Source organism: Nuphar pumila, chromosome 4 (genome assembly GCF_984573655.1).
Source record: "Nuphar pumila chromosome 4, dmNupPumi1.hap1.1, whole genome shotgun sequence".
NCBI classification, from domain to species: Eukaryota; Viridiplantae; Streptophyta; class Magnoliopsida; order Nymphaeales; family Nymphaeaceae; genus Nuphar; species Nuphar pumila.
Window position 1 is genome coordinate 145,975,286 of NC_143252.1, and position 27,979 is coordinate 146,003,264.

General features: G+C 40.6%; 1 protein-coding gene and 1 pseudogene across 2 annotated transcripts in view; both read right to left on the minus strand.

Annotated features, from left to right (window-relative positions):
* Positions 1-730: 730 nt before the first annotated feature.
* Positions 731-2,252, minus strand: LOC149841540 (AT-hook motif nuclear-localized protein 17 pseudogene; annotated as a pseudogene). Its single transcript, XR_016431669.1, has one exon. The product of XR_016431669.1 is annotated as an AT-hook motif nuclear-localized protein 17 pseudogene (transcript).
* An 8,693-nt stretch (positions 2,253-10,945) lies between these two features.
* The window catches only part of LOC149841541 (ubiquitin carboxyl-terminal hydrolase 17-like), a 49,081-nt gene continuing 32,047 nt past the window's right edge, over positions 10,946-27,979 (minus strand). The window contains exons 8-11 of the mRNA XM_090003892.1: positions 12,724-12,808; positions 12,426-12,638; positions 12,036-12,097; positions 10,946-11,811 (exon numbers count right to left, since the gene is read on the minus strand). Coding sequence (XP_089860018.1) covers positions 11,181-11,811; positions 12,036-12,097; positions 12,426-12,638; positions 12,724-12,808 — 991 coding nt within the window. The 3' untranslated portion in view covers positions 10,946-11,180. The remainder of the gene's footprint in view (positions 11,812-12,035; positions 12,098-12,425; positions 12,639-12,723; positions 12,809-27,979) is intronic.

A 27,979-nucleotide genomic window follows, 5' to 3' on the forward strand; every position in this document is an offset into this window, starting at 1 on the left:
TCCACAACTCATCAAGTTGAACGATGCTACAGTCAGTGTGCAGGTCAGTCGGTGTTTGATGGAGCAATGTAGGATCGTCTGTTGGATGTGCACAGAAGTATAGAGAGAAAGGAGAGAGAGTGAGAGGGTTGATGTTCATGGCCTTCTCCAAGGAGAACTTTTTGCCTCCCTTGATTTCTTCTCTAGAAAGAGAGAGGGTTTTACAGTGTTTTATAGAGAAACAAGAAGAAGACTGAAGAGTCAACATCATCCTCGACTTTCTGGAAAACATGTTTATCTTTTTTTTAAACTGTTTGTTTTTTCTTTTTTAAATGAAAGGCATTTTTGTCATTTTCTCAAATCATCACTTTATGAGAAAAATAGCAAGAAAGGGTACTGAATTCTTTGCAACCCCACTAAACTTCAATGCTTAGTAATGTCAATATACACCAGAATATGATCCCCATGTGTGCTTGTATACGTGATGCTCATTCAAAACCCTAAACACAGACGTTGGATTCATTGAATCATGGGGACATACACCACCCTCCCCTGTAAACGGTTATCATGAGAGTTTAATCAATACAAGATGTGTAATACTTGTTTTTTTTCATGTTTTATTGGCTTGATCATGCTCACTTTTAGACGTAACGGCCTGAGCTGGTTGAGAACATCGATTGATTGAGGAGAACGGCGACAACCCACTCTCACCGAAGCTGGCAACTTTCGGTAAGTGCTGTTCTCTCGACAATTTATATTAACAACACATGGCAGAATATCATGATTACTGTACACAGATCCCAACTCAAGTACACCACAAATGGATAAAAAAGAAAAGAAAAAGAAAAATTCAGGCATTTCCTTGATTGCAGGCCGATAGAGACGTTCCGTCTTTGGAATTTGGATGGAATGCGTAAAGAGAAAGTGCCAGCGTGAGCATCTCTCTAGCCGTCCATTGCACCGAAGGCTCGTACATCTTATTCAATAAAAACCCATGAAGAGAGAGAGAGAGAGACAATTGATACATGTTCTCCGGCGACGTGAAAACCACGTTCGGGGTCTGAATTCCGTCAACCGGAAGCCTGACAGACACACACCCACTCCATCGTTGCCATCTTATCCACTCAGATTCCCTCAGACAGAAACGACAAGGGACCCGTGATCCCTTTCCCTTGCACACTACGACCCTGACACCAAACAAAAGCAGAATCTTCATCAATCACAATTTCTAGGCATTTTGAAACAAAAAAAAATAAAAATAAAAAAATACTGCAAACACCAAAATCATTTCCTCATTTTTTTTCCCCCTCTCACTCTCTCGTTCTCTTTGGTTTCTCTTGGTTTTAGTAAGGAGGTGGTGGTGGTGGCCGAGCAGAAGGTGCCCACAAGACGTCAGACGTCAGATGGCAACTCATGGGTGTCGGAGAAACGGTGTACAGCGGCATGGCACGCGTGTCCGACACGGTGGCGATACCACCGCCACTGCTCGTCGGTGGCGTCTGCATCGGCTGCTCGGAGATCTCGTCCTCTACCGGAAGATGGTGATAAGAAGGGCTGGCGAAGGATGCAGCGACGATCAAGACCGTCCCGGCCGCCAGCAAGGCCCCCACAACCGAGCCCCCGACGACCTGGCCCTGAGCTCCGGCGAGGGATATCGTGAACCCGCGGGAATTGGCGAGGGCGGAGGAGGTGGAGGGGAGGTAGGTGGCGGAGAGTGAGAGGATGTCGAAACGGCCGGGGAAGGTGACGATGCCGCCCGGGGTGGTGGGCTGGCGGAGGGTGACGGTGCCGGCGCCGCTCATGACGGAGAGGCCGAACTGGCGTCTCCGGACGAATTGCGCCACCGCCTCGACGACGTCACAGCCGCTGGAGACCTCGAGGACGTGCGGCCTCATGGCGTTGTCACTGTCCCGGGTGATGATGATGGGAGGCTTCGGGTTGTTCTTGGACCCTGGGGGTCGGCCCCGGGGCTTCCGCGCCACCTCGATCGTTGCTACATCGTTGGTAGAAGTGATGGTGGGAAGCGGGCCGATCTCTGCGACAGTAGGCTTCCTCCTCTTGTTGTTGTTGGTGGTGATGGCGCCACTGCTGTGGCTATCGTCTTCCTCCGACGTTTGGCAGTCGCGGGCGTGGTGGACCTTGTACTGGGGCATCATCTTCGTTCTTCTCTCCACCAACAAATCTTTAAAAAAATAATAATATTAAAGAGGGAAAATCAGGGGGAATGGATGAGAATGGATAAATTGGAGAGAGAGAGAGAGAGAGTAGTTTTCTTTGTTGAGTACGGCCTCCCCTAAATTTATAAAATAAAATATCATTTCGTCTCTGGAAATTAATTTTGAACGTTGACGGATGGATGGTTGAGCTTGGATTAATTATGACACCCACGCCCGCTTGCTGTCATTCTTACCAAACCTTCGGAGTCCCCACCTCTCTCTTTATATATTGGGTTGGGGTGATTTTAGAAAATAAATATGATTGCAGGGAGAGATTCTTTCCGGCTTTCAGAGCTGATTCCACAGTCGTACATAGACATAGGCATTCTGTGGAGCTTTGTATTTTTCAATGACTAGGGGTCCAGCTCAGTCAGACAATAATGTTGCTTCTTTTGTAAGATTGGGATAACACGTGCTTGAGTTGCAAGATATGGGCCTTTGTCCATAATTTTATCATCTTTTTTAACTGAATTTCTGATAACGGGCGATTTAAAAAACAGAAGGTGCATTAATTGTAGATCCACGAGAAGTGGGAGGCATGGATAGCAGCATAAAATTTGGAGCTTCGTCTTTAATTTCTCACAACTAATATGGTTGTGGACTGTGTGTGCCTTCCAATTGAAAATGCAATAGCGACACTCAAATAGACTGAACATGGTCCATTATTGTGACATTTCCAGCTATTTGCAAATATATGTTTGGATCATGAAAATATACAAAGGTGTTGCTTTATTGTGTGCCCTCAAAAGTGTTCTTTTCTTTTCTTTTTTTACGGTACCCTCTCAACTGAGACCCTGTTTTGGTAAACATGTAGGAAATTAGTGTCTTTCTTTAAAAGAGAAAATATGATTTGCAATGATTTTTTTACTTGGTTTGTGAACATACACTTTAATTTGGTGTTCGCCTTCCTTTGGCTACTAGTTATATTACAACCAAATCTTTGGTGTCCAGCTACCCACCTCTTTTGTCAATTTCTGGGTTTTGTTGTGAGTTTTTGGATTCCCAAAAGTGCAGTAGCTAGGGAGGGCCTGTTTAATTGGGATAGATAGGTATAGCCTTGATGGGCGTTTATGCATTTGAGGAAGTAGTAGCAGCTGCTTCTGCCAAATCCATCCTATACAAATGAGAAAGGACCTCACTTCCCATCCCAAATCCATAAACGCCCATCCTAGAGTCGAGATTCCAAACTATGGGTGTTTGACCAAGATTCCCATCCCAGCGCCGAGATTAAAAATAAAGTTAGAAATTAGAACAATATAACATCTGCTCGCCGTATGCACTCATGAATCTTTCACATAAAACCAATAATTCGTTTTTATAGAGGAAAAACCTTGGTTCAAGTGGTGAGCCACAGAAGAGATTGCCTATAACCCACCGAGGTGGTATGCCATGTGGTAAGCGGGGTCTTGTGTCAAGCTGAAGGCCCAGAATTGAATCCCTCTCCCACATGGGGCCGCTGTTGTTCTGGCAGGGGTCCCCCTAACCCCAGCTTGCCTTTCAAAAAATATATATAACCCACCCTTGAGCAATTAAAATAGACACCTGGGTCCCCTCATTTATGCCTTAAGCTAACCCACCTAGTGGCACCCTTCACCCTGTGTGCTTTAAGCAAACCCCACTTAGCCAGGTGTGGAGTAGGGCTGTCAACGGGTCAGATTTGTACTGGGTAACCAAACCCAAATTTCTGGGTATGGACATGCAAAATGCTGACCTGAATAATATTCGGATAGACCTGAACCCAACCCAAGCAATATACAGTCCGGGTTTAGGTCATAATTTTTGTTGGGTACCCATCACGATACGAGTATTTTATATGCATTTTTGATAAAAAAAAAAAAAACTGAAATTATGTGGGTCCAGGTTTGAAATTCCATTTTCGTGACCTGAACCCGAGTCGACCCTGACCCAACCAGTTGACAAGAGGCCTAGTGTGGACGGCTCTTGTGGGCTCGTTTGAAAAAAATAAATTTGATCCTATAAGTTCCTAACCGATTTTTCACTAAACTTGTGGGGGGGGGGGCAGCTGAGGAGGCATTCATACGAGGGAAAAACACACTCTCAACCTCATGTACTTTTGGAGAAATTGGTAAATTTATGTTGTGCATAAGTAGGACAGTGTCCAAATAGAAAAGAAAAAAAGTAGCGACTCTTTGGCCGCAGACTTTGAAGGTGAGGAATGAATGATCCCATCCATCTTTTCCCGAGACCGCATGGCCCCTCATCCTGACGTTGATGTTCGCTTCCAAAGCATCTTCACTACACACTGGATTCTTTTAATTAGCCACGGAAAATTTCCAACGATCCTTCTCTGCAAGTCATTGGTCCATTAATTTTTTGTTTCTTTTCTCTGTATATATATATATATATATATATATATATATTGATTTCTTGTTTGTGGTAGTGGCTAAATAATCCAGGGACCATGAAAGATCACTTGTAAGCCACAGAGTTGATGATGATGATTTTTTGCATGAATACACACAACTTAGGTGCTTTTTGTGCTTCCTTGGCTTGGGGGATTGGTCCCGGGGAGTCACCTAATTAATGCCAATTCAAGTTGGGACGGTTGAATTGGTGCGAGCTGGTAATGAGCCTGTAGCGAGGGGATAAACAATAACATGCTTGGAAACATTGAGGTTGGTATTCCAATTTCCAGCCGTGACACTCATTTTTTGTTTAAAGGGTAAAGAGAAATCTCCATAGGACATTGACGGTCACACCCTTGGGACTATTGCCAGTCTAGCCAAAGTTTACCAATTAATAGTGTTCCCATTTCACACAGTAGAAAGTATAGTCCCCCAACCCAAACAGTGTGGCTAGTCCTATTTTTTTTATTTAATCCAATAGTGAGTTGACCTTTGATTCTTCCCTTTTTGGTTTTCGTTTGTTATTTATCTTTTGAATGGTTGAGTTTGGACAACTTGGGGTTGGTTGATAAGGGTGCTTGTTTGGGTCGGTCCAACGTGCACACTAGCGACAAAGAAGTCACACAAAGTGGATTTGGATAGCTCCTTTGTTTCTTTTGAAGTCAAACGCCCAAGTGGTCCTTTCTTTGCGAACCCTTTGTTGGGTGTTTGGATAAGTGGGTGCATCCGAATACCAGCGTTTCACAGAAGAAGCCCTCTTTTCGGTGGTAAAAAGAGCTTTTTTTTTTTCGACAGAGAAAGATGGGGTTACCAGTTATACAACCATACCATTTGGGGTTCGAGCATGCAACGTCCCAACTTAAAGTGATGTGCACTAGCTGCTCCTGCCAGACAAGGGGAGCCTCCCGTTGGTAAAAGGGAGCTTTTTTCCACTTGAGATCAAGGGATTTTGCTTATATGCACCCCTTACGTGTCACAGTCAATCCCATCACTGCATTTTGAGTGGTTGTGGGGCCTCTGAAATGCTGTCATGTGATTAATTTGGTTGATGACATATATAAGGTGGGGGAAAGCCATCCCTAGATCTCCTCTAGCTCTTTCCTGTGGTCGTCTAACACCATGAAGGCGTGTTGCATACAAACTTGGGAAGCCTCTTCTATGAGAAATGCTCCCGGACCCTTTTTCTTTCTTTTCGCACTCCACATCGATTTTCCAAGGAAAGAGGTCTGCAGGGGCTCGTCAGACTTTGTTTCCATGCAGGTAACACTTCTCTGCGCAGTGTTACCCGTCATGCAATCACATCCTGATTATGTGGTTGTTTTATTTCTCAGAGATGTCTTGAAATTATTATCTGTAGTCTCATCTATTCTAATCCAGTGTTGCGTTTAATGCAGTTCATGGGTGAAGCCTTGAAGGCCTATGCTGTGTAAGAGATAACCCCACACTTCATTGCCTATAGTTTGCTGTTTTGCTATATATTCAAGCATACTTATTATTCTTAAATGGTCCAACAAGTGTGAGCAGACCGACACCAACTTGCTTCTCCTAGAAGCATTCTACATGAAATCCAAGTATGCGAATCAAGTTGCCCTGGAGAAGCAGGAGCCCCTCCAGTACAATGTAGCTTTGCTAATTACTCATGCCTGCACTGTGCTTTGCGTCATTTTCAAGATGCCTTCTCCGTCACACTCATACGACCACAAAGAACTTTACCAACTCTCATGGAGCATGCAGGTCGTTCCCAAAAATTAAAGCAACTGTAAGGTAGTGGCCATAAGAGGACAGGCCAACCCCAACTGTCACTCTCTCCCAAACAGGCATATACAAGTTAAGACATGAAACGGTTAAACAGTCTCGAAAATTGAGTCCAAGCCTGGTTTCACCTGAGTCCGAACCAAACCCCTACCCGTTGATACCCCTATATGGATCCCATGAAATAACTCAACAGATAAACCCATGTCCCACATGAATATGCAAATGGATGCCTCTTATGTTGTCCATATCCGTAAATATGCACTGGAACGAGATCCATGCATTAAGGGTGGATTGTCATATCACCCTCCGGCTTTCCCAACTCCTCTTAAAGAGGACAATTTTTTGTCATCTGTCAATCCGGCCATGAATGAATCAGGCCAATCTGACCGAGCATTCAATGACCATGTGGTATACTGAGGGGGAGGCCAGCATTGACAGAAGACGGAAATTGTCTGGACCCTTTTTCTACCTGAACTCTCTGTTCAGGGACACCAAACTTATTCCTGGTTTTGTGATCATCACTTTGAACTTTGAAGTACTAAGAATATCTTAATAGCTTTTAGTGAACGAGCTTCCTTTTTTTCATGAGGACAAAACTGTAACATCTCATCTTTTTCAGATTTTATATACGATAAATTTCAGTTATAAATATTCATTTAACGTAGATTTGAGTTTCAAACGGGTTTGAATCGACCCCATTTGGATTTAAGGATATAAGCATCATTTTTTTAAAAAAGATGATGGGCTTTTTGGGCAACCGACACACCCGGTATTCTTAATAAAAAGCTAGGTTATTTTGTCCTAAGAACAAAGAAGAAATTCCTAAAATATATATTGGTTTTAAAGGGTTATGGCAGCCTTGTAATTAGGTTTGCAAAAAAAACAAAACAGAAATAAAAAAGTTGTGAAGGGCATTTTGGTTATTACATTAGGGTCAGCTATCACTAAAGAGGGTCAACTCAGCCTCCACGACTAAGCATGTCTTAACCTATATAAAAAGGTTTGATTAGAGTTAATCTAATAATTCTTTAAGTATGACCTTATTTTCCCTCACCCAACTTCTTCTTTTCTCTATCATTTTGTGAACATATTCACCCTTACTCTCATTCACCTCCATCTTCTTTTCTTCTCAAACCATGTTGAGATTGTAACTAGAGGAGGAGTTGAGCTAGTTGAAATCCTTTTTGGAGGAGCATTACTGCTTTGGGGAGTTCCTACAAATTGGGATTGAACTTGAATAGTTTTCTAGATTTTTATTTTTGGGTGCTCTTGGAATGTATAGCGCCCTACTCCTTAAATTTATAGGAAGTATGCAACATGTTGATATTTTGTATGGATGTGTTTTCGAGAAACCATGTTAGAAAATGAGAGATCCACGAGAAACTTTATATTTTTGCTTAATATATGACTTGAAATATGTTTAGCATGTGTTTCTTGAGCTTTTCATGGTGTAGTTTTGATTCCCTGTGCAAAATAATCGGATCTGTGCATGAACTCGTGCTTGAACCATCCTTTTTACTGAAATTTTTGAGTTGTTTTCAACTCTGTCTACACTCAAGAATTGACCCCTGCGAGACAATTATCAACCCTTGTTATTTCTCACCTTCGTTTGGTCTATTTTGTAGCACATGAGTCGACCCCCTTGTTATTCATTGTGTAAAGTCAGTCGTGAGTCGACTCTCATCTTCAAAGTCTCACCTTTTCTAAAAAAGAGTTGATTCCTAAATGCTAACAGTCGACCATTTTTGAAAAAAAAATGACCATTTCTTAAAAAAAAAAGTCGACTCCTGAGTTTTCCAAATTGGTTTTCTTAATATTTTGAGTTTGGGTTTGGGTTGGATCACCCCAGGAATAAACTGGGAGGCTTATGTTTATGGTATTTTGGGTTTATTGCATGAAATTATGTTTGGTACTCTAATAAAAAAATCAGGTTGTATCGAAATGCATGGGTACATAAGCATGCATAGTATGATGCATAGTGCATTTTTTTTTTCAGTATTTCTGGTAAAAGGAGTATTGTTTTATCAATAGTGTAAGTGTGACACTATATGATTTGCATAGACACGACTTTGCTTGTGTTTGTATTTGCAAGTGTTGCAATACATGTTATAGTACTTATGTAAGTACGAGATTTTAGTTCTTGTATTGCAAGAATGTGCAATACATGACTGAATATATGATATTAGAATGATGTCAGTTGAGTATAGTTTGTATGGGCATTGACCTGTGGTACCGAGAGGGGTACGTTATTATGCATAAAGAATTAATTAAGAAAAAACTATATTAAATGATTGATTTATGTTTGCCAAAGTATGTAGTTGGAGTGAGCTTGTCAAATGTAAACAAGCATTAGCATCAACCTTGTGGCAAAGTGCATAATGCTAGTTGGTCAAATGTGGACCGTCCCTAGCCACAAGGATTAGGAGATACTGGACTCTGATACTCAAAGTGAAAGTGAAGCTGGTGCAGTATGCCTAGTAGTGCACTACATTGACTTCAAAAAGGGATAATGTCTCGTATTCTGAGTTTCGAGGAGAGGGACGCCTTAACGAAGGGCCCTAAACTCTAGCATAAGTGTCTTGATATATTTTAATGGTTAAAAGACATAAGGTACTGGTTGAATAAACACCCTTGGATAGGTCGAAGATGCCCACAGGAACCAAGAGAGTGGTGCTCCTTCTATTGAAAGCATGATCATAACAAAAATGTGTATATTAAGCATCACATATAAAGCAAAAGAAATTAAATAAAAGATTTAATGAAATATTCATGCATATAAAAATAGGCATGACATATGTTCGTGAGTTGGTGCATTTGATATTGAGGGTCAACTCCTAAGTTGGGAGGGTTGACCCCTATTTGTTTTGAATTGAGATTTTGTTACAGTTGAGGGTCGACCTTTATGTTTGGGGAGTCAACTCCTTTTGAATATAATTATGACTTTCTGTGCTGAGAGTCGACCCCTGTGTTGGAGGGTCGACCTCTGTGTTGGAGAGTTGACTCATCTTGTGTAGTTAATGTTCTGTGTTTCACGGGTCAACCCTTGTGTGTGAAGGGTCGACTTCTTTTTGGGTCTATTGATGTTAAGCCTGTTTCTGAGGGTCGACTCTTAGGATTTGCAGGGTCGAGTCTTCTTGAGTTTCTTATATGTGTGTATACTCTTTGGTCTGTGAGTCAACCTCAATTGAGGTGAGTCGACTCTTTTAAGTTGTTCTCTTATGTTAAGTAAATTTGAAGGTCAACGCATATGGAAGGGGTCAACTCTTTGTATTTTAGAATTAAGGATCTTTGACAAATGAACTTTTGGTTTGGCTCATACTCATTGGTGATCATGTTAGTGGTGGGACTCTCTGATGACAAGTTGTTTTAATCGATGTCATTAAAATTTTCAAAGACCAAGGTGAAGGCATAATAAAATGCGAGGACATTGGAGGCTCGTGGACATGGATGGATGAATTTTTGGACTTCCTTTTAAGGAACCTTTTGAGATTTTAAGGTTATGATGTAAAAACTCGTATATTTTGTGAATGAATCAAATATGATAGTTTTTTAGTAAGTGCTCAAACTCATACTCTTTTTGTAATTTTGGTCTAATTGAAATGGTTTAGAAGGGATCTTTATATGGCTTTTATGTTTTTTGAAAAAAACTAAAAGTATTTCACTAAGGTTTAAAACAAATTCTTGATAAAAAATTGGGTGTGAGCCATGTGGATTTTGAACTTGCGACGTCCGGTCAACTTGGTGACATTCACAAGTCAACCCTATTAGATGAGCCGAGCCCTTGTGGGCATGACACACTATGACATGTGATAGAGAAATGCATCTAATTATTATTATTCTTTATTGGGTTAGATTTATGGTTAATGTTATGACGTGGCAACCAATAAGTAATACTTATTAAGGAAAAAGTTGGGTACGCTCGTGGGTTCCAACTTCGAAACCCATTATTGAAAAACATTATTTTTTTAATTATTTTTATTTTTTGTAGGTCTGCCCTTTTAGACGTGATCTACATGTGATGCACAATGAACCAAATTTTCATTCATTAAAAATGGTATTTTTCCAATTGTAAAAATCGATCTGACGGTCGATCCCTACTATTTGGGCCGTGTTGAATAAATCTAATACGACCTGATCCCACGAGTTTCAACGAGAAGTTTCGAAAATCAAGAGTGTAGCCAATACTTTTCCTACATTAAATATCCTTATCCATAGCTCTAATAGTGTGACATAGGTCGACATGTTTGGTAACCAATCAAGCAAGCGAATATCCCTTCCACATAATACAACTCATCCCTGCCATCGAGAGCAATGCCACAAATCTCGTACTCAAACAAAAAAAGTTGATGAACAAAATTACATGATAAATTTAAAATTTGTATTTTTAACAAAATCTCAAGAAAAATCATTTGTAAAAAATATAAAATAGAAAATCAATAAACTTTAAAATTATAAAAAATATTAAAGCGTGTTTTTATACAGATTGGACTTTAATAATATCATATATTTTTAGATTATATTGGTTTTTTAAAATATCGTGTGATAAGAATAAGATCACCAACGTTTTTCACATAGCCCTCAAGCACAAAAATTGCAAGAAACAAGGAAACATTCACATAAGCAGAAGCATGAACAAAAAATGCATGCGATATTTCTTTCCATTAGCCATAATACAAAGCTCAGGAGAAAAAAAAAGGGAAGAGAAAACAACTATAAAAACGTCTGTGATGTTCTGTCCTTAGACCATCCCACAGGTACATTATGCGTATCATCAAGAGAAGAGGCGCTGCCTGACATTTCCGAGTCAATCTCGCTACTAAAATTACCGACATTATCTACCATCCTACTACACAGGTTAGTTGGATCAGAATACAAAAAGGGAGGGCTTTCTCTCCTGGCCCCACGACGCGCTCCTGCTGTGCATAGCAACCCCATCACCATCAACATAATTTAGCCTCTCCGGTGCAGACTTCTGATTGGGAAAATCGAAATCCATAGAGAGATAATCCTGCTCATGGCCACCACCACTGCGGCCACCAGCAACTGATGGATAACGTCCATCCGAATCTTTGGAGACACTCAACGGACTGTTCCAGCTCTGTCCCGACTCTCCAAATATGAATTCAGAGTACTCATCAGTGCTGGTTGAGTCCCTGGTGCTCTCAGTGCTGCAGGAAGCTACATCTGAGCAACTGAACAGGGATGAACAATCACTGGAAGAATCAGTTCTCGAAACCCCACGAAGTGGCAACAGTCGCTCATCCAAGGAATCAAAAGATTCAGTTCTTAAAGCACCATCTGCCCCATGAATGCAGTTTTCTAACCTTCCAGTTGTCGTTGAAAGGTTCTCAAATGAGGCTGCAGAGTTCACTCTTGATCTAGGGGTACTTCTACTGTTACCGTTTAGAAGCACTGGATCAGTAAATTCATTCTTCCTGCTTTTCACATAACCATTACACATGCCAGTTATGAAATTTGGAGGGCGCGGTGAAGACCTGCCACATGAAATAAATTTTGGGTCATCTTAACCAACCAGACCTCACTAAGGATATAGATGGGACTTGTGACATACTGAAACAAGTTGATTGTTTTAGGAGAGTCTGAAACAAGTCAATCGGTGTACATTAATATGATTTTCACAGAAACAACAGCCAAAATTCAGTAATGAGACTAAGCAATTATCAGGTATTTGGACACCACAAAGAGAGAGAGAGAGTACCTTGCATACAAAAGCATATATGCCCCCTTTGTCAAAACTCTGTCAAGCTCCACAGGTTTTACCTACAAAACCAATGGACATTACAACCCTTTTCAATTGCTACGAGAGAAAAGTGAAAATGTAAAGGCTCCACCTGTTTCAACAATTTAAATTATAATCTTTATATATGGTAATTTGATTTACAAGGATAAGAAGCCATTTAAGTCCTTTCTTGGGGAAGTCAAAAGAACATGGAGGAAGCCAAAATTCTTGTGGAAGGAACCCTTAATTTGAACCAAGAATCACTGAACCCAACTAGCAAGCAGAAACAAGATACTAACAAGCAAATGGAAAATTTTCATCATCAGAAATAAGCAGGTTAATGAGCTAGCATTTTGCAGCAGACCGTACCTTACTGTCATCAATCTTGTACCACTTGTCATGCTCATTCTTGACATAGCAAACGTAGTGACCAGAAAAAGAGGCATTCATCACATCTATATGAACAACAACTGCATAAAGCTTGTATGAAGGGGATCTAACAGTCGGATCACTCATATAAGGTGTCAAATCTAATTCCTCTGGAAAGCAAACAGGCTTGTTGATTTTTCCAAATTTTCCAGACTGGTGAAGAAAAAGAAAACAAGCATTAACAAAATATAAGTAATAAGAATGAGCCAAAATACACAACAATGTCTCTGGAGATCACCTGGAACCGTTTTAAAGCAATTGTAAGGACATTAGGAGCCTCATATACTGTCAACCTTTTTCTAGCTTTCACATAAGATTCACATCTGGTAAAAATTAAGCCACAGATCGTAAATAAGCGGAGCAGAAATGTCAGTACAAATGCACTCTCTACAAAGAAATGCAAGCAGGCCTTTAGTTCTTTTAAGTTTTTAACTTTAAGGAAACAAGTGTTTTTCAAACAATCACAATATGTCCACCAAAGAATCAAGTGAACAAGTACAACAAATGTCCACTAAGGACACACAACCAAAACCCAGACAAGAGAGCTAAAAATAAATAATCTCTTTATTTATCACAAAACATGCAAGAAGCATGTGTTTATTGAGAGAGGGGATAACCCTTATTTATACACAAGAGAGGGAAAGGAGACTCAATAGTCATTAGAGATAATCCAACGACTCCAAGATTAGTCAACTAAATGTTGACTAGTTGGACCTCTAGTTCGAAATGAAATAGATAAATAAATAAATAAAATAAAGAAAGAAAAAATAAAGAAAAGAAAATTAAATAAATATATATATTAATATATATACACATATATGTATATAACACATTTACATACATTCGTATGTACATATGTAAATTCACATATATAAATATATATTATATATATGCATACACTATATATATATAAATATATATATGTACAATTTAACACTCCACAAACTCACTATACAATAACCGAAAGTTTGTCTAAAAGAAAGTGATATCAGAGAGCAGGGAGAGGTTTAGTGAAAAAATCTGTTAACTGATATTCGAACATAACATAAGGCAAATCAATAATCCCATGAATATACTTATCTCGAACGTAGTGACAGTCCATTTTAATATGTTTAGTACGTTCATGAAAAGTTCAATTACTAGCAACGTAGATTGCACTTTTGTTGTCATAACACATGCGTGAGGCACTGATCACTTAGAACTCCCATATCAATCAACAATCTTTTGAGTCAGACTACCTCTATTGTTGTTATTGTCATAGCCCGATATTCAGCCTCAATTGATAAAAGTAAGTCATTTTGTTGCTTCTTGCATCGCCACGAGATCAGTCACTTAGAAAAATACAAAAAACCGTGGTTGAGTGTCTTATATTGGGATCACCTTCCCAGTCAGCATCAGTATAAACAATTAAATCTAATGAACATGAAGCAGACAAAAAGGCCTCGAGAAATAGAGTTTTTAAGATATCTAATAATACGCAAGATTGCTTTCATGTGAACAGAAGTAAGAGCATGTTGAAATTGACTAGGTGTGCATACAGTGTGTGCTATATCAAGTCTAATAATTGAAAGATAAAAGAGTACTCCAATAAGTTGTCTGTAAGGAGTAGGATCCTCAAGAGGTTCTCCATCATCAAGTCGCATCTTGGTGTTGACAATCTCTAGGGTATCAATCTCTTATCATCTTTGATTCTAAACCTCAAGACAATGTCAAAGGCAAATTTAGACAAACAATAAGTACCATCTAGGAGAGTAAGCAACTTCAATTCCTAAAAAATACTTTAATAAACACAAATCACTCATTTCAAAAAAAATTTTGAGAAGTTTTTTAATATTAACTCCATGTTTATGTCCTCTGGTGATGATCATATCATCCACATAGAGAAGAAGAAGAAGAATACCTGCACTAGAAGCTTTAACAAACAAGGCAGTGTCAATTAAACAAGTTTTGAAGCCAATATCAAGCATAATTTGACTAAATTTGTCATACCAAGCCTTTTGATGTTTGTTTAAGACCATAGAGAGCTTTGTCCAGACGAAGAGCTTTACCCTTAGGGATATTAATACCAGGTGGTGCTTCCATATAAACCTCTTTAACTAAGGTTCCATTAAGGAATACATTTTTTACATCCATTTGGAATATAGGCCATTTTCTAACAAAGGCTAAGGCTACTAGGGTCCTAAGCAAAGGTTTTTTCGTAATCTATGCCATATTCTTGAAAATATCCTTTGACAACTAACCTAGCTTTATACCTTTCAAGATTTTCATCTCTCGGTTTTAACCTTATATGCCCATCTACAGCTTATGGGTTTCTTTCCTTGTGGAACATCATGAATGGTTACTAGTCTTTTCTAAAGTTTTCAACTCTACCCTCATGACTTCTACCCACTCATGATGCTCTTTAGCTTCAGCATAGGTTGAAGGTTCTACATATGAATGGATAAAAGCAATGAACATCTTATATTTTTTAGAAAAAGAGTCATAGGATACAAATTTCGTAGGTGGTTTAGAAATCCAAGATGACCTAGTTTGTGCTTTAATTGATTCAGAATACTTTTCTAGGGAACACGAGTGATTGGTGTTAAAATGTATCTTCCAAAATCGTTGATGTAAATATAAATATATATACTTATATAAATAGAGATACATATACATATAATATATATATGTATATGTATCTCTCTCTATATAAATATATATATTTATATATATATTTTATTTTTACCCGATAAGGGTATTATTGTAATTTCCCCTCTTACGCATATTCCATTTGGAATATGCTGTATTTTTCTTCCTTTTTATTTTTGTATTTTTTATTCTTTTTATTTTTTTGCTTTTTCATAAAAGGCGCATTGGGGGTCCCCCAATAGAGTCGTTGGGGGCCCCCAACGGTCACAAATGTGACCGTTGGGGGCCCCCAACGGTCACAAATGTGACCGTTGGGGGCTCCCCAACGACTCCTTTGGGAGCCCCCTTGCACCTCCTCTTTCTTGTATAAATAGGGGTGTTCCCCCATTGTTTTCCCTAAGCTTGAGAGTCTCAAGCATTTGGTTATTTCTATAAAATACATGCCATTGTGCATGTTTATTATTTTTACGCTTTTGCGTACTTTGTTCAAGTGTTGTGAGAGTGCCTTCGTGCACATCTTTTCTATATTATTTGTGCCCGTTTGCGTAGTCTTTTCATAGACAATTTTACAATTGGGATCCCTAATCCTAGAATCCTGTAAATAGTCTTTGTACCTATGGGATAGCTCTTCATTAATCACAACATTATGACCATTATCAACGTCACATATATCAAGACCATTGTCAAGGTCACATTCATAATCACAGTTATCATAATTTGATATTAAATCAAATAAAAAGGAATACTCAGTTACTTCCTTACCCTTTTCAAAGTCAAAGGAACTTTCATTTTCTAAGAAAGAAACATTTCTTGAAACATATAATTTTTTATTTTTAAGATCAAAGCATTTGTAGCCTTTTTGGTTATCTGCATAACCTAAAAAGGTACAAGGAATGGCACGAGGAGAAAGTTTATCATTTCTATTAGTAAAAACAAAATATTTGCACCCAAAAACTTAGTCTAAAATAGTCTGAAACTAATTTAAAGAGCTTTTAATCTCTTCATTTTACCAATAATACAATCTTTACACGTAAAATTTTCAAAATTACAAATTTTTTTCAAACTTGGAAGGTATTGGATTTTGGATACACCGGGATGACCAAGTCGTTTGTGCCACAAATCCAAATCCAATTTCTGAACATTATTACAAAAATTATCCTTGGGTATTTTCAAAAAATCTATTTAGTAGAGGCCTCCTTCTCTATGGCCTTTCTCAATCAGCTTCCCTGACTAACGATCCTGCACCCAACAATCATCAAAAGAGAATGAGACATTACATCCATGGTTAAATATTTGTAAAAAAACAAAAGATTTAAGTTTAACTTAAGAATATATCTAACTTTGGAATAATATATTTTTTGGAGTTTTGAAATTTTTTAAAATTTCCTACTTTTATTTTAAGAGATGTACCATCAACTGTAAAAACATTTGATACGTGATCATGCATAATTTTTATGCATAATTTCATACATTTTTATGCATGATCATGTGCAATAAATGCTTAAAAATGCTTGTTTGTGAAGGTTTTCATAGTTTTTCATCAAAGTGTAATTTGAACAAATTGAGCCTCTTTGAAGTATTTTGGGAAAAATAATTAAATTTTTAGAAAATATTTTTAGAAAGAGAGGTCTTTGAAAATATTAAAAATTTTACCGACTCTTTTTGAAAGAATTTCTAAAAACCTAATTAGAAGACTATAAATAGTTATGTTTGAGAAGAAGGGGACGTTTTTCCCTCTAGCCTTCTACGCCCCTCTCTCTCTCTGTCATCTCTACCACTTCTTCCCCTTGTTCTCTTCTCAACCGGTTGCCTACCTTATTCTTCCTTATTCTTTTTCTTATTCACTTTTCCCTCTAAACCTCATCATTGTCGGTTCTTCTTGCCCTCATCGTCGGAGAGAGAGCAGAGATTCGTTGGATCGCAATGGAAAAGCCATCTTTTTCTCAACCCTTCCATCGGAGGTAAATCGCATGGTTTGCTTCTTCTCCCCCATCTTCGTAGTTTTAGTTTATGCATGGCATTTATCATATCATTGCATGTAGTATTTATTCATTGCATATTTCTTGCATTTGAAAATATATAAATAATAATAATAATAAATATATATATAATCTAGAATAGTATAGAATTAGCATGTTTTTCGATTTGTGTGCCAAGTAGATAGCCATATTTTTATTTAGTTCATAATTTCGATTCACGTCATATGTTGTTGTCCTTGTTAGTTAATTAGTTTATTTTTATAAATTAGTTCAATTAAACTTAGATTAGAATTAATAATGTTAGCCGATTAGGGTTTTTGTAATTTTTTAGTTAATTTATGATTTGTGATAATTAGATTTAATCTTCCTGCATGTTTATATTTATAATTCAGTTTATATGTTAATTCAAGCATGTCCTTTATTGTTTTCAGCATGTTAGATTAGTTAGTTTAGTTTTCATTAATGTTAAATCGTTATTTCCTTCCATTAGAAATCAGAAGTAGACTTAATTAATTAGTTTTAAATTATTTCATTTTATTATTCAGATGAGTAGGTTAAATTTATTTATTATTTCATTAGTTAGTTCAAAGTATTTCAATTTCAGAATTTTTTAATTTCGATATTTAGATTTTAATTTAATTGCTCAATTATCGTTTTAGGTAGAACTCTTGTTTTAGTCGATTTAGGTGGTGTTAAATTTCTTTTCATTAGTTAATTTTAATTCAATATTAAATCTATTTTTCTCAGCAATTAAATTCGTTTAGGTTTATGTCGGAAGAATAATTATAATTCAATTAGTTGATTTAATTACATTAGCCTGTTTTTATTTTCTTGCATCTAAATAATCGATTTTTGTTAGATAGATTAAATTGTCGTTTGCTTTATTAATTAGTTAATTAAACCTTCCTTGTAAATTCGGTTAGTATAGTTTTCAAGTTAGATTACCCTATTTCTTGCTAAATATTGCTCACATGTTCTTGGTAGTTAATTAGATTAAGTGTGTTTCTTTATATTTATTTTTAGTTAATTCTATAACTTTTTTCTTGTTTGTTATGCTAATTTGTCCTTTAGTTAATTTGTTTAATATCTTAGTTCACGTTAGTTATAAAGTTAGTTATGCTATTTTGTCCTGTAGTGTAGTGTTATTTCATAGTTTGTTTAGTGTTTTGTGATTTTTCTTCAAACTAACCTTTGATTTTCTCGTAGTTTGCTGTCATGTTTTTGTGTGTCATGTTTTTATTTTTACAGGAGAGTGTGCAGACATGCGGTGAGCCCCCGAAGAGCCCTCTGAGGTCCCGAAAAGGTATCCTCAAAAGGCCCTTCAGGCCCCTCAAGGAGCCCTCAAGAATAAGAAAACCGAAAAAGACAATCAAAGGATTAGAAGCTTAAGCATTGAAGACTTTTCCTCTTTATTTTAGTTTAAGATTTATTTTATTTTTATTTATTTAATTCATTGGGTCTCTAATAAAACCATTTAATTATTTTTTCTGTAAGTCCTCCGCAAAGGACAACACTCTTTTATTTACTTAGTTAATTAATTAATTTTCATTTTCAAGGCAACAAAAGTAGTTTTGTGTGGGATATAAAAGTATTTATCCCGTTCCCTGAGTTCGACCCGGACTTCACCATTAGTGTGAACTGATTTTTATGATTTGATGCACGGTTTGCACAAACGTTACTGAAAATATATCTCAAAAATACTTTATTGAAAAAGTCGCATCAAATTTTTGGCGCCGTTGCCGAGGAACGGCGAATTAAGAACTGAGTACCCATTTTGTTGCCTAGTTTGCGTTATTTAGGGTTGATAGTTTCTTTCCTGCAGTTATTTAGGATTGTTAGTTTATTTTCCTTTTGATCAATTAGGACTGCAAGTTTGTTTTCTTCATTTAAGATTGTAGAAACACGTGCGTGTGAACCTAGAGACCATCTTACTTTTCTTGCATGGCCCACCTATTAAACTACCCCTAGGAGGTGACTGTGCACGATTGGTACCATGCTCATAGTTTGCTTTTTGCAAAAATATATGTTGGGTGTACGATTGGTACCATGCTCATTGATGGAGATGTAAATCATAGGATAAAGGTTGGGTGGATGAAATGGAAAAGTGCTACTGGAGTGCTGTGCGATCGTAGAATGCCATTGCGGTTGAAGGGAAAGTTTTATAGGACGACTATTAGACCCGCTTTACTTTATGGTACGGAATGTTGGGCTGCCAAGAGACATCATATTCAAAAAATGAGTGTAGCTGAGATGCGGATGCTTAGATGGATGTGTGGAAATACAATAAAAGATAAGATTCGGAACGAAGAGATACGTAAGAAGGTAGGTGTTGCACCCATTGAAAATAAGATGCGAGAGAATCGTTTACGATGGTTTGGACATATTCGGCGAAGGCCTAATGATGCTCCAGTTAGAAGGTTGGAGAAATGGGAAAATATATTAGTTAAAAGAGGTCGGGGTAGGCCTAGGAAGACTTGGATGGAGATGATAGGAAAGGATATGAATGCTTTGAACCTCACCGAGGACATGGCGTTGGATAAAAATGATTGGAGGAAAAGGATTCATGTGGAAGACCCAAAATGAATTTCTTTTTTGGTTCATATCGCTGACCCCAATTGTTTTGGGATGAAGGCGTAGTTGTTGTTTGTTGTTGTTGTTGTTTATTTTATTTTATTTTTGCCTGCTTTCGTAGTGTGGTTTGATCACGTTAATGCGCTAGTTAGGTAGAAAACCAACCATTAGGACGGTTGTTACACCGGTTTACTCGGAGGAGGTGTATGCAAGGGCGACGCTCGCTTGACTCTGGGCTTGTGAAGACGTTAGAGGACCCCGAGTCCCTTTGTAGGAGAGTCCATCGATCCGGCCCCATAACTGAGGATCAATAATTGATCTGTCCCCTGAGGGAGTATTTCATTCCCAATAAATATACTTCTGCCTCCTGCGTCGCTAGGCCCGTTGTAGGAGCAAATAAATTTGAGATAAAGACGAGTATCATTCAAATGTTACCATCATTTTACAGCCTTAGCAACAAAGACCCCTATCGTCATCTCAATGAGTTCCTCGAGATCTGCTCTACGGTGCGGATCAATAATTTTAGGGATGACGCGTTGAGGTTGATGTTTTTGTTCTCCCTCAAGGACAAAGTCAAGCACTGGCAGAAAGCCTTAGATACAGTTCAAATTACCACTTGAAAACACATGTAGAAAGAGTTTATCAAGAAATACTTTTTGATTGGTAAGGCGAACCAATATCGAAAAGCCATCACCAGCTCTTCACAGATTGAGGGGGAACAGTTTCATAAGACTTAGGAGAGGATGAAAGATCTTCTCCGAAAGTGCCCCCACCACCATGTGCCTCGTTGGCAACTGGTGCAGTACTTTTACGATGGCCTGACCGAGAAGGACAGACAGATGGTTGATTCTTCGTGTGGGCATGCTCAAGAGTGAGAACGAGTCATGGGCCCTGTTCGAAACGTTGAATGATAATGCTATGCACCATGCCCTGTTTTCAAGACTTGATAGGACCACATCTGTTCCTGGTAATCCTAAAATGGGAGGGATTTTTTAAGTTGGGTCCGAACATGAATTACAAATCAAAGTGGACCAATTGACCAGAAAAGTTGATCAATTACTGGCCAACCCAACTTCATTACATCAAATAAGAAAAGTGTGTGAGCTATACGCTAGCCATGCACACTATGTTTCGGATTGTCCAGCAGCGCCACTCTATCCTGAATTCGTTTAAGAGCGAGTGAAGGTTGCCCAAAGTTTCACCAGACAGGTGCACGATCCATATGCACCCAGCTCTAACCCGAGATGGCAAAACCACCCCAACTTTGCGTGGAGTAATCCACAAGCCCCATCTCATATGCCTTCCCAGACAGGCCAGACCAGGTAACTTCTCACAAGGTTACCTGCGATCCACATTCCCACAGGCCCCTCCCCAGCTTAGTTTGCATTCTCCCTAGGAGCCCACATCAAGTCAATCTTTTCAGGAGAAGCTTCTCGAGGCCTTCTCTAATATCAAGGCCAACCCCAGTTCTCATACGCAGTCGATAGCGAAGCTAGAAACCCAGATGGGACAGTTGGTTGAGGCCTTGAGCAGGCAAAGTGAGGGAAGCCTTCCTAGTAAGTTTGTTATCAACCCGAGGGGTAAGGAACCCATACGCCATGGCCTGCATCTCACAGAGTCTCATTAAGAGCAGGCCAACTATGTTATGACCCTTCGGAGTGGGAAGGAACTCAACCCTATTAAGAAGAAGACTGAAGAGCCCAAAGATAGACCCATTAACCAGTCGATTTCTCTAACCAGGCCCAAGGAAAGCGGGCAGGGCCCACGGCCTCTGCCTTCTCCTTCGTATATTTCTAGAGCACCATTTTCTCAGGCCTTAGTAAAACTGAATAATTTTGGCAAGCAGGGGGCTAGAATGCACGAAATGTTTGATATATCCAAGCATGTTCACATCAACCTCCCTCTACTTGACGTCATCCAACAAGTGCCCGCCTATGCAAAGTTTCTTAAGGAACTTTCCACCCAGAAAAGAAAATCAAGATCGTTGCCCAAGAAGATCTTCCTGACTGAGCAGGTGAGTTCGGTATTTCGACACCAAGCCCCACCTAAACTGAAGGATCCTTGAGCACCGATCATCTCTTGTGTTATAGGAAACATGACCATCGAGTGTGTATTGTTCGATTTTAGGGCAAGTGTGAATATATTGCTGAGTTTCCTATACGACACTTTTGGGATTGGGGATTTAAAGCCCACGACGACGATCTTACAGTTGGCCAACAGGTCTACCAAGCTTTCCCGAGGAATCTTGAAAGATGTGTTAGTCAAGGTCGAGGACTTTTATTGTCCTGTTGATTTTCTCGTTCTGGACATGTAGGGCACTAATGTCACTCACCAGACCCCCATCATTCTTGGCAGACCATTCTTGGCCACTGCCAACTCTCGTATTGATTGTCGTACTGGGGAGATGGATGTTTCTTCTGGCAACAAGCGTTTACGCGTAAACATTTTTTATGTTTGCCACGAGAGCGACAGAAAATGACGAATGCTTCCATGTGACAGACGTTCAATGAAAGCAATCTAATCCGCAGTTGGATGATTGTATAGGTAGATATTTGGTTTATGGCTCGCCTTCTTGTGAGAATAGTCTTCACGTAGAGACTAAGCTCGTTCTTAGCATGCCAAAGAGCCATCGCAAGGTCCAGAGGGGTAGAGTTGGAGGAAATGTTGTGGGCAGGGTTACAGATAAAACCATTTTCCTCAGACCTCCTGATTGAGCATGACTTCACGTCCATTGATCTTATGGACGATGAAGGGTCACCAGAGATCCGTTTGGCTGAAGATGTAAAATTTAGTGCTTTATGGGAGGCAGCCCATATTAGTGTTATGCGATTAGTAGTTTTGCTATTTTTCTGTCATTTTATTTGTTCCTTGATGCAGAGCAGGATCGACCCAGATCCATACAGCCTGACCTAGGCAGGGGACCGGACCTGCACGATGAGATTGAGGATCGGACCCACGTAGTCGATCCGACCCAGATCATGGGACCAAGACGCAGGGATGATGTACCCCTGCGTACTTATTCCAGACGAACACAGATCTGTGCATCCCAAGTCCAGCAACAACGAGAAGACGTCTCGGGTCCAGGATCGGACCCGAGACCCAGATCCAGTTGACCCGTTTTAAAAACCCTATTCTAGGGTTGCGTGGAGCAGAGAATTCTTTTGGATGACAGCAGCCTTTATTTTATGTTTTCGGATTGTCCCTTCAGCAGTTTTCCCTTGGATTATTGTTTTCCTTTTCATTGTCATTATTTATTATTCCCATTCGTTAAGGTTCATTCCATTGTTCACTTGAAGTTTTCACTGAAATAAAAACCAATACCATTGTTTTCGGTGGTCAGTCAATTTATTTTCTGCACATCGCACGACGTGGGAGTCATGCTCTTTTTTTTCAGCATTCAAGTGCCCGTGAAAGTTGATACCTCGCCGCATCAAAGTGGTATCAGAGCTCCAGCCTTCCTCCTTCGTCAACAGCATAGCGCAAGAAGCGAGGAACGATCCTACAAGCGGAAAAGAGCGGGAGGAAACCGGCAACGAAGATCCAATGATGTGGATGATAGATATGATGACCAAGATCCAAGAAAATCTGCTACGCGTAAGCAAAGATGTAGCTGGCATGTCGAAACGCATGGATGGGATTGAGAAGCGGATTGGCATTCTTGAATCGCCGATAGAAGCGCACACGATGCAAGTGCACAAGTTAAGTAAGGGTGCAGTCAATCCTGCAGATGCCGCAGCCATCGATCCAGCCCAACTAAACCTTCAACGTGCTGCGCGATGTGAGGGCGTCGAGGTGACCTTGCACAAGGATGCGGGTCACGTCCATTCTTTGCAATCGGTACCTTTTTCGAACACCATCATGGGGGTCGTTGCAGATCCAGCTAGTGGCGTCATTCAGCCGACCCAAATGGTCGTTGACGGCCCCTCCAACGTTGGCCTGCATACGCAGGCCCGACTGCGAGCCGCGATCACGGGCCCGTAGGCCAAGCACGGTCTGCCGGGCCCGAGCGTGGCCCTTGGCCAGGCTGCTGGTGCACAGCAGCGTCAGCCCCAGCAAGGGTTGATCAGACCCACTTTCCCGAGCCTACGCATGGGGGCATTGCAGCAGCCCACCAGCGTGCAGGGGGTAATGGATCCGTGTGGATGGGTCCGAACCCGAGAGGGTCCGAACCGGACTTTGTGACAACGGGACCCAGACCCGGATCACGGGAACCATCCTTTGGGTCCCAAGGAGCGGGTCTGAGTCTCGAAGACCGCTACCCGACCTACCCAGTTGGGTTCGGTTCGTTGTTCGCCCCGAATCAGACCCAACCCACTACTTTTGAGCCCCAAAATAGATCCAATACCGACCTAAACCTATATCGGACCCGGACGGAGCTCTAGTTTGAATTTGAGCCAGGTCAAAGCCAGACTCATCCTGTTATGGATCAAGGATCAAGTTCTAACCAGGCCCTTTTACACGACAACTCGATCCATGATCCTACCTACCTTATTTTGGGTCCGACGAATAGTTTAGGACTTGACCCGATCCAGATCCAATCGGATGAATCATTCCAGCACTATACCAACCAAACCCAATACCCGTACCAGAACCCAGTATCATACCTGACCCACTACCTCTACCCTAACCCAACCCATAATCCAAACCCATATTATCCCGTTCCTACCCACCTAGAGCCCGAGATCCGACCAACCTTCCCACCTTTAGTAGGACATCCAGTCATATCGGTGCCACAATGCCGACCACAGATGGTTCCCACCCAGGGGCGAGCCAGACCAAGGCAGTTTCCAGCATACGCCATGCAGATTCAGCAGAGACCGACGCGACCTGAGCGTCGACCACATATCATGGGAGTTCGTCAGCACCAGCCTCCAGGCAAGCAGTACCGTGAAGATGGTGATGAAGTAGTGTTGGATGATGACGCTTTCTGGAACGAGTATCTTGCAGAAATGTTGGAGACTCGTCAACAGAGAGCACCAGAGCACCCCTCCACCTACGGGGTGAAGCTAAACCTTCCGGAGTTCGCAGGACGATTCGATGCAGAGCAGTTCTTCGACTGGGCCTATGATGTATAGTTTTTCTTAGACTATCACACTATAGCTGAGCACCGTCGCGTCTCTCTAGCGTCCACCCGGTTGAGAGGCCTAACGCAGACATGGTGGGTTGAGTTGCAGAGGTCGAGGGAGCGGCAGGGACTAGAGCGCATACAGACATGGGAGGAGATGCAGAGATTGATGCAGTCAAAGTTCGTGCCTTCAGACCACGCTGAGAGAGCCTACAAGGAGTACCTGACCCTGTGTCAAGGCACCCATACTGTGGAGGAGTACACTGCTGAGTTTCATCGTCTATCCCTGTGAGTGCAGATCGAGGATACCGCCCGCCAGCAGGTCACGAGGTATATTTTTGGTCTTTGTCATGCTATTTATGATGATTTCAGTTGTGTCACAGTTAAGTCATTAAATTAGGCAAACAGTTATGCCAGGAATGTGGAGGAAAAACTGAAAAGGAGGCAGGAATATAGAGTATCCCGCAGTGACTAGTTCAGTCGACCCAAGTCGAGTTTCCCAACTAGGGGAGCGAGTTCCCCTAGAAAGGAAGACTCCAAGTCCACCCCAAAAGTAGACTCTAGCAAGCTTGACCAGTCCGGACCCGCATACCATACCAGATCCAAGGCCAAGCCTAGTGAGTCTACCATCCGTTGTTTTAGGTGTCAGGAGTTAGAACATGTTGCGTCCAAATGCCTCACCGTGAGCAAGAACGTCCATTTTGTCGAGGTATTGTTGAGTCAGTGTCTGATAGTGGGAGTGAGGGTCAGTCGTTGGTTGAAGGAGATGATGAGAGGAAAGTCGTAGAGTTCGACGGTAACGTCAAAAATTTATTGTCTATCCGTCATATTTTGACCACACCCCAAGAGTCGACCCCTGCAAAATGGTTGCAGAATAACATTTTTAAAACCTGGTGCAACTGTGAGGGGCATACATGTGATGTTATAATTGATACTGGGGCGTGTGAGAATATGGTGTCTGAGAGTGTCGTGTCCACCCTGAACTTGAAAACGGAGAAATTGTCCCAACCATACAAGATGGCATGGTTCAAGAGAGGAAACAAGGTTCTCATAACCCAACGTTGTCTAGTTCAGTTCTTTATGGGGGAGCATTACCACGATGAAGTGTGGTGTGATGTAGCCCTTATGAGTGCGTGTCACATTCTTTTGGGACGTCCCTGGCAGTTTGATCGCAAGACCATTCATGATGGTCGTAGGAACACATACTCCTTTATTTTTAAGGGTCATAAAATAATCCTTCTCCCTATCAAGGAGACCGGTTTTCCCACTTTGATAAGCCTGAGTGAGTTCCTTAGCTCGCGGGCCTATCATATCGGACTTTCTTGAGCCATTGTAAGGAGGATGGTTATTGTTATGCCCTGGTGGATAAGCCGTCTATGAGTATGTCGTTGCCCGTTCCTGCGGACATCACGCCCCTTATTGAGGAGTTTCACGATATTATGCCAGACGACCTTCCCGATGGTCTACCTTCGATGAGGGTGGTACAGCATGCCATCGATCTTGTCCCGAGATCGAGTTTACCTAACCTCCCCGCGTATCACATGAACCCATCCAAGCATGTCGAGTTGTTGAGGCAGGTTCAAGAGTTATTGCAAAAGGGTTTTATTTGTGAGAGTGTGAGCCCTTGCGCAGTGCCCGCCCTGCTCACTCCTAAGAAAGATGGGTCCATGCGCATGTGTGTTGACAGTAGAGCGATCAATCGCATCATTGTCAAGTATCGTTTTCCCATTCTTCGGTTGGATGATATGTTTGATATGTTGGTCGGTGCCTCTATTTTCTCCAAAATTGACTTAAAAAATGGGTACCACCAATCCATATCCGAGAGGGAGATGAGTAGAAAACAGCATTCAAGACACGTGATGGATTGTATGAGTAATTAGTCATGCCATTTGGGTTATCAAATGCCCCAAGTACTTTCATGAACATGATGACCCACGTGTTGCGTCCTTGCATAGGGAAGTTTTTCGTTGTATATTTTTATGACATTTTGATTTATAGCTCGTCCTTGTCCGATCATTTGAGTCATTTGCGTCAGGTCTTAGAGATTTTAAAGAGGGAAAAGTTGTATGTCAATGCCAAAAAGTGTGAGTTTATGACGTCAAGTGTAATATTCTTGGGTTTTATTGTGTCGTCTGATGGAGTTAAGGCGGATCCCACTAAAGTCCGTGCGATTGTAGAATGGCCTATCCAAAGACTATAGGAGAGATCCGTAGGTTCCACGGGTTAGCCACTTTCTACCATCGTTTTGTGAGAAACTTCAGGACCCTCATGGCCCCTATCACGGACTGCCTAAAGGGTACTAGTTTCCATTGGACGTCTGATGCGGGAAAAGCCTTCACGCTCATCAAAGAGAAAATGACTAGTGCCCCCGTCTTAGCCCTTCCTCATTTTAGCGCAGTCTTTGAGGTTGAGTGTGATGCCTCTAAAGTGGGAATCGGTGCAGTCTTGAGTCAGAATCGCAGCCCCATTGCTTTCTTTAGTGAAAAACGAACTCAAGTCAGGTGCTAGTACTCCACTTATGATGTAGAGTTCTATGTCGTTGTACAAGCCCTTCGTTATTGGAGGCATTACCTCATTTATAAGAAGTTCATCTTGTATACGAATCATGAGGCGTTGAAGTATTTGAATAGTCAAAAGAAGTTGAGTGCTAGACATGCCAAGTGAGTCAGCTTCTTGCAAGAGTAAACCTTCACTATTCGCCATCAATCAGGTACTCTGAACAAGGTAACTGACGCACTTAGCAGGAAGAATAGTCTTTTGATGACTATGTCAGTACAGGTCATTGGGTTCGAGCAGTGCAAGGAGTTGTACCCGACAAACCCTGATTTCCAGCAGGTCTAGGAAAGGTGCCTCTCCCCTGATAGCACAACTGACCCACGGTTCAGTATACATAACGGTTACCTCTTTCGAGGTAATAAGTTATGTATGCCTACCTTGTCTCTTAGACTTCAATTGATTTCCGAGTTACATGAAGGGGGACTAGCTGGGCATTTTGGACATGATAAGATGTTCACTCTATTAGACGAACGCTACTTTTGGCCCAAAATGCGCAAAGATATTGTCAAGTTTGTTCAGAGTTGTCGAGTGTGTCAGGTGTCCAAGGGTCGACGTCAGAATAGTGGTTTGTATACTCTGTTGCCCATCCCTGAGTGGCCTTGGGAACATGTGTCCATGGATTTTATTGTAGGTCTTCCCAGAACCTCGCGTCGTTTTGATTTCATCTTAGTTGTGGTTGACCGATTTTCCAAGAT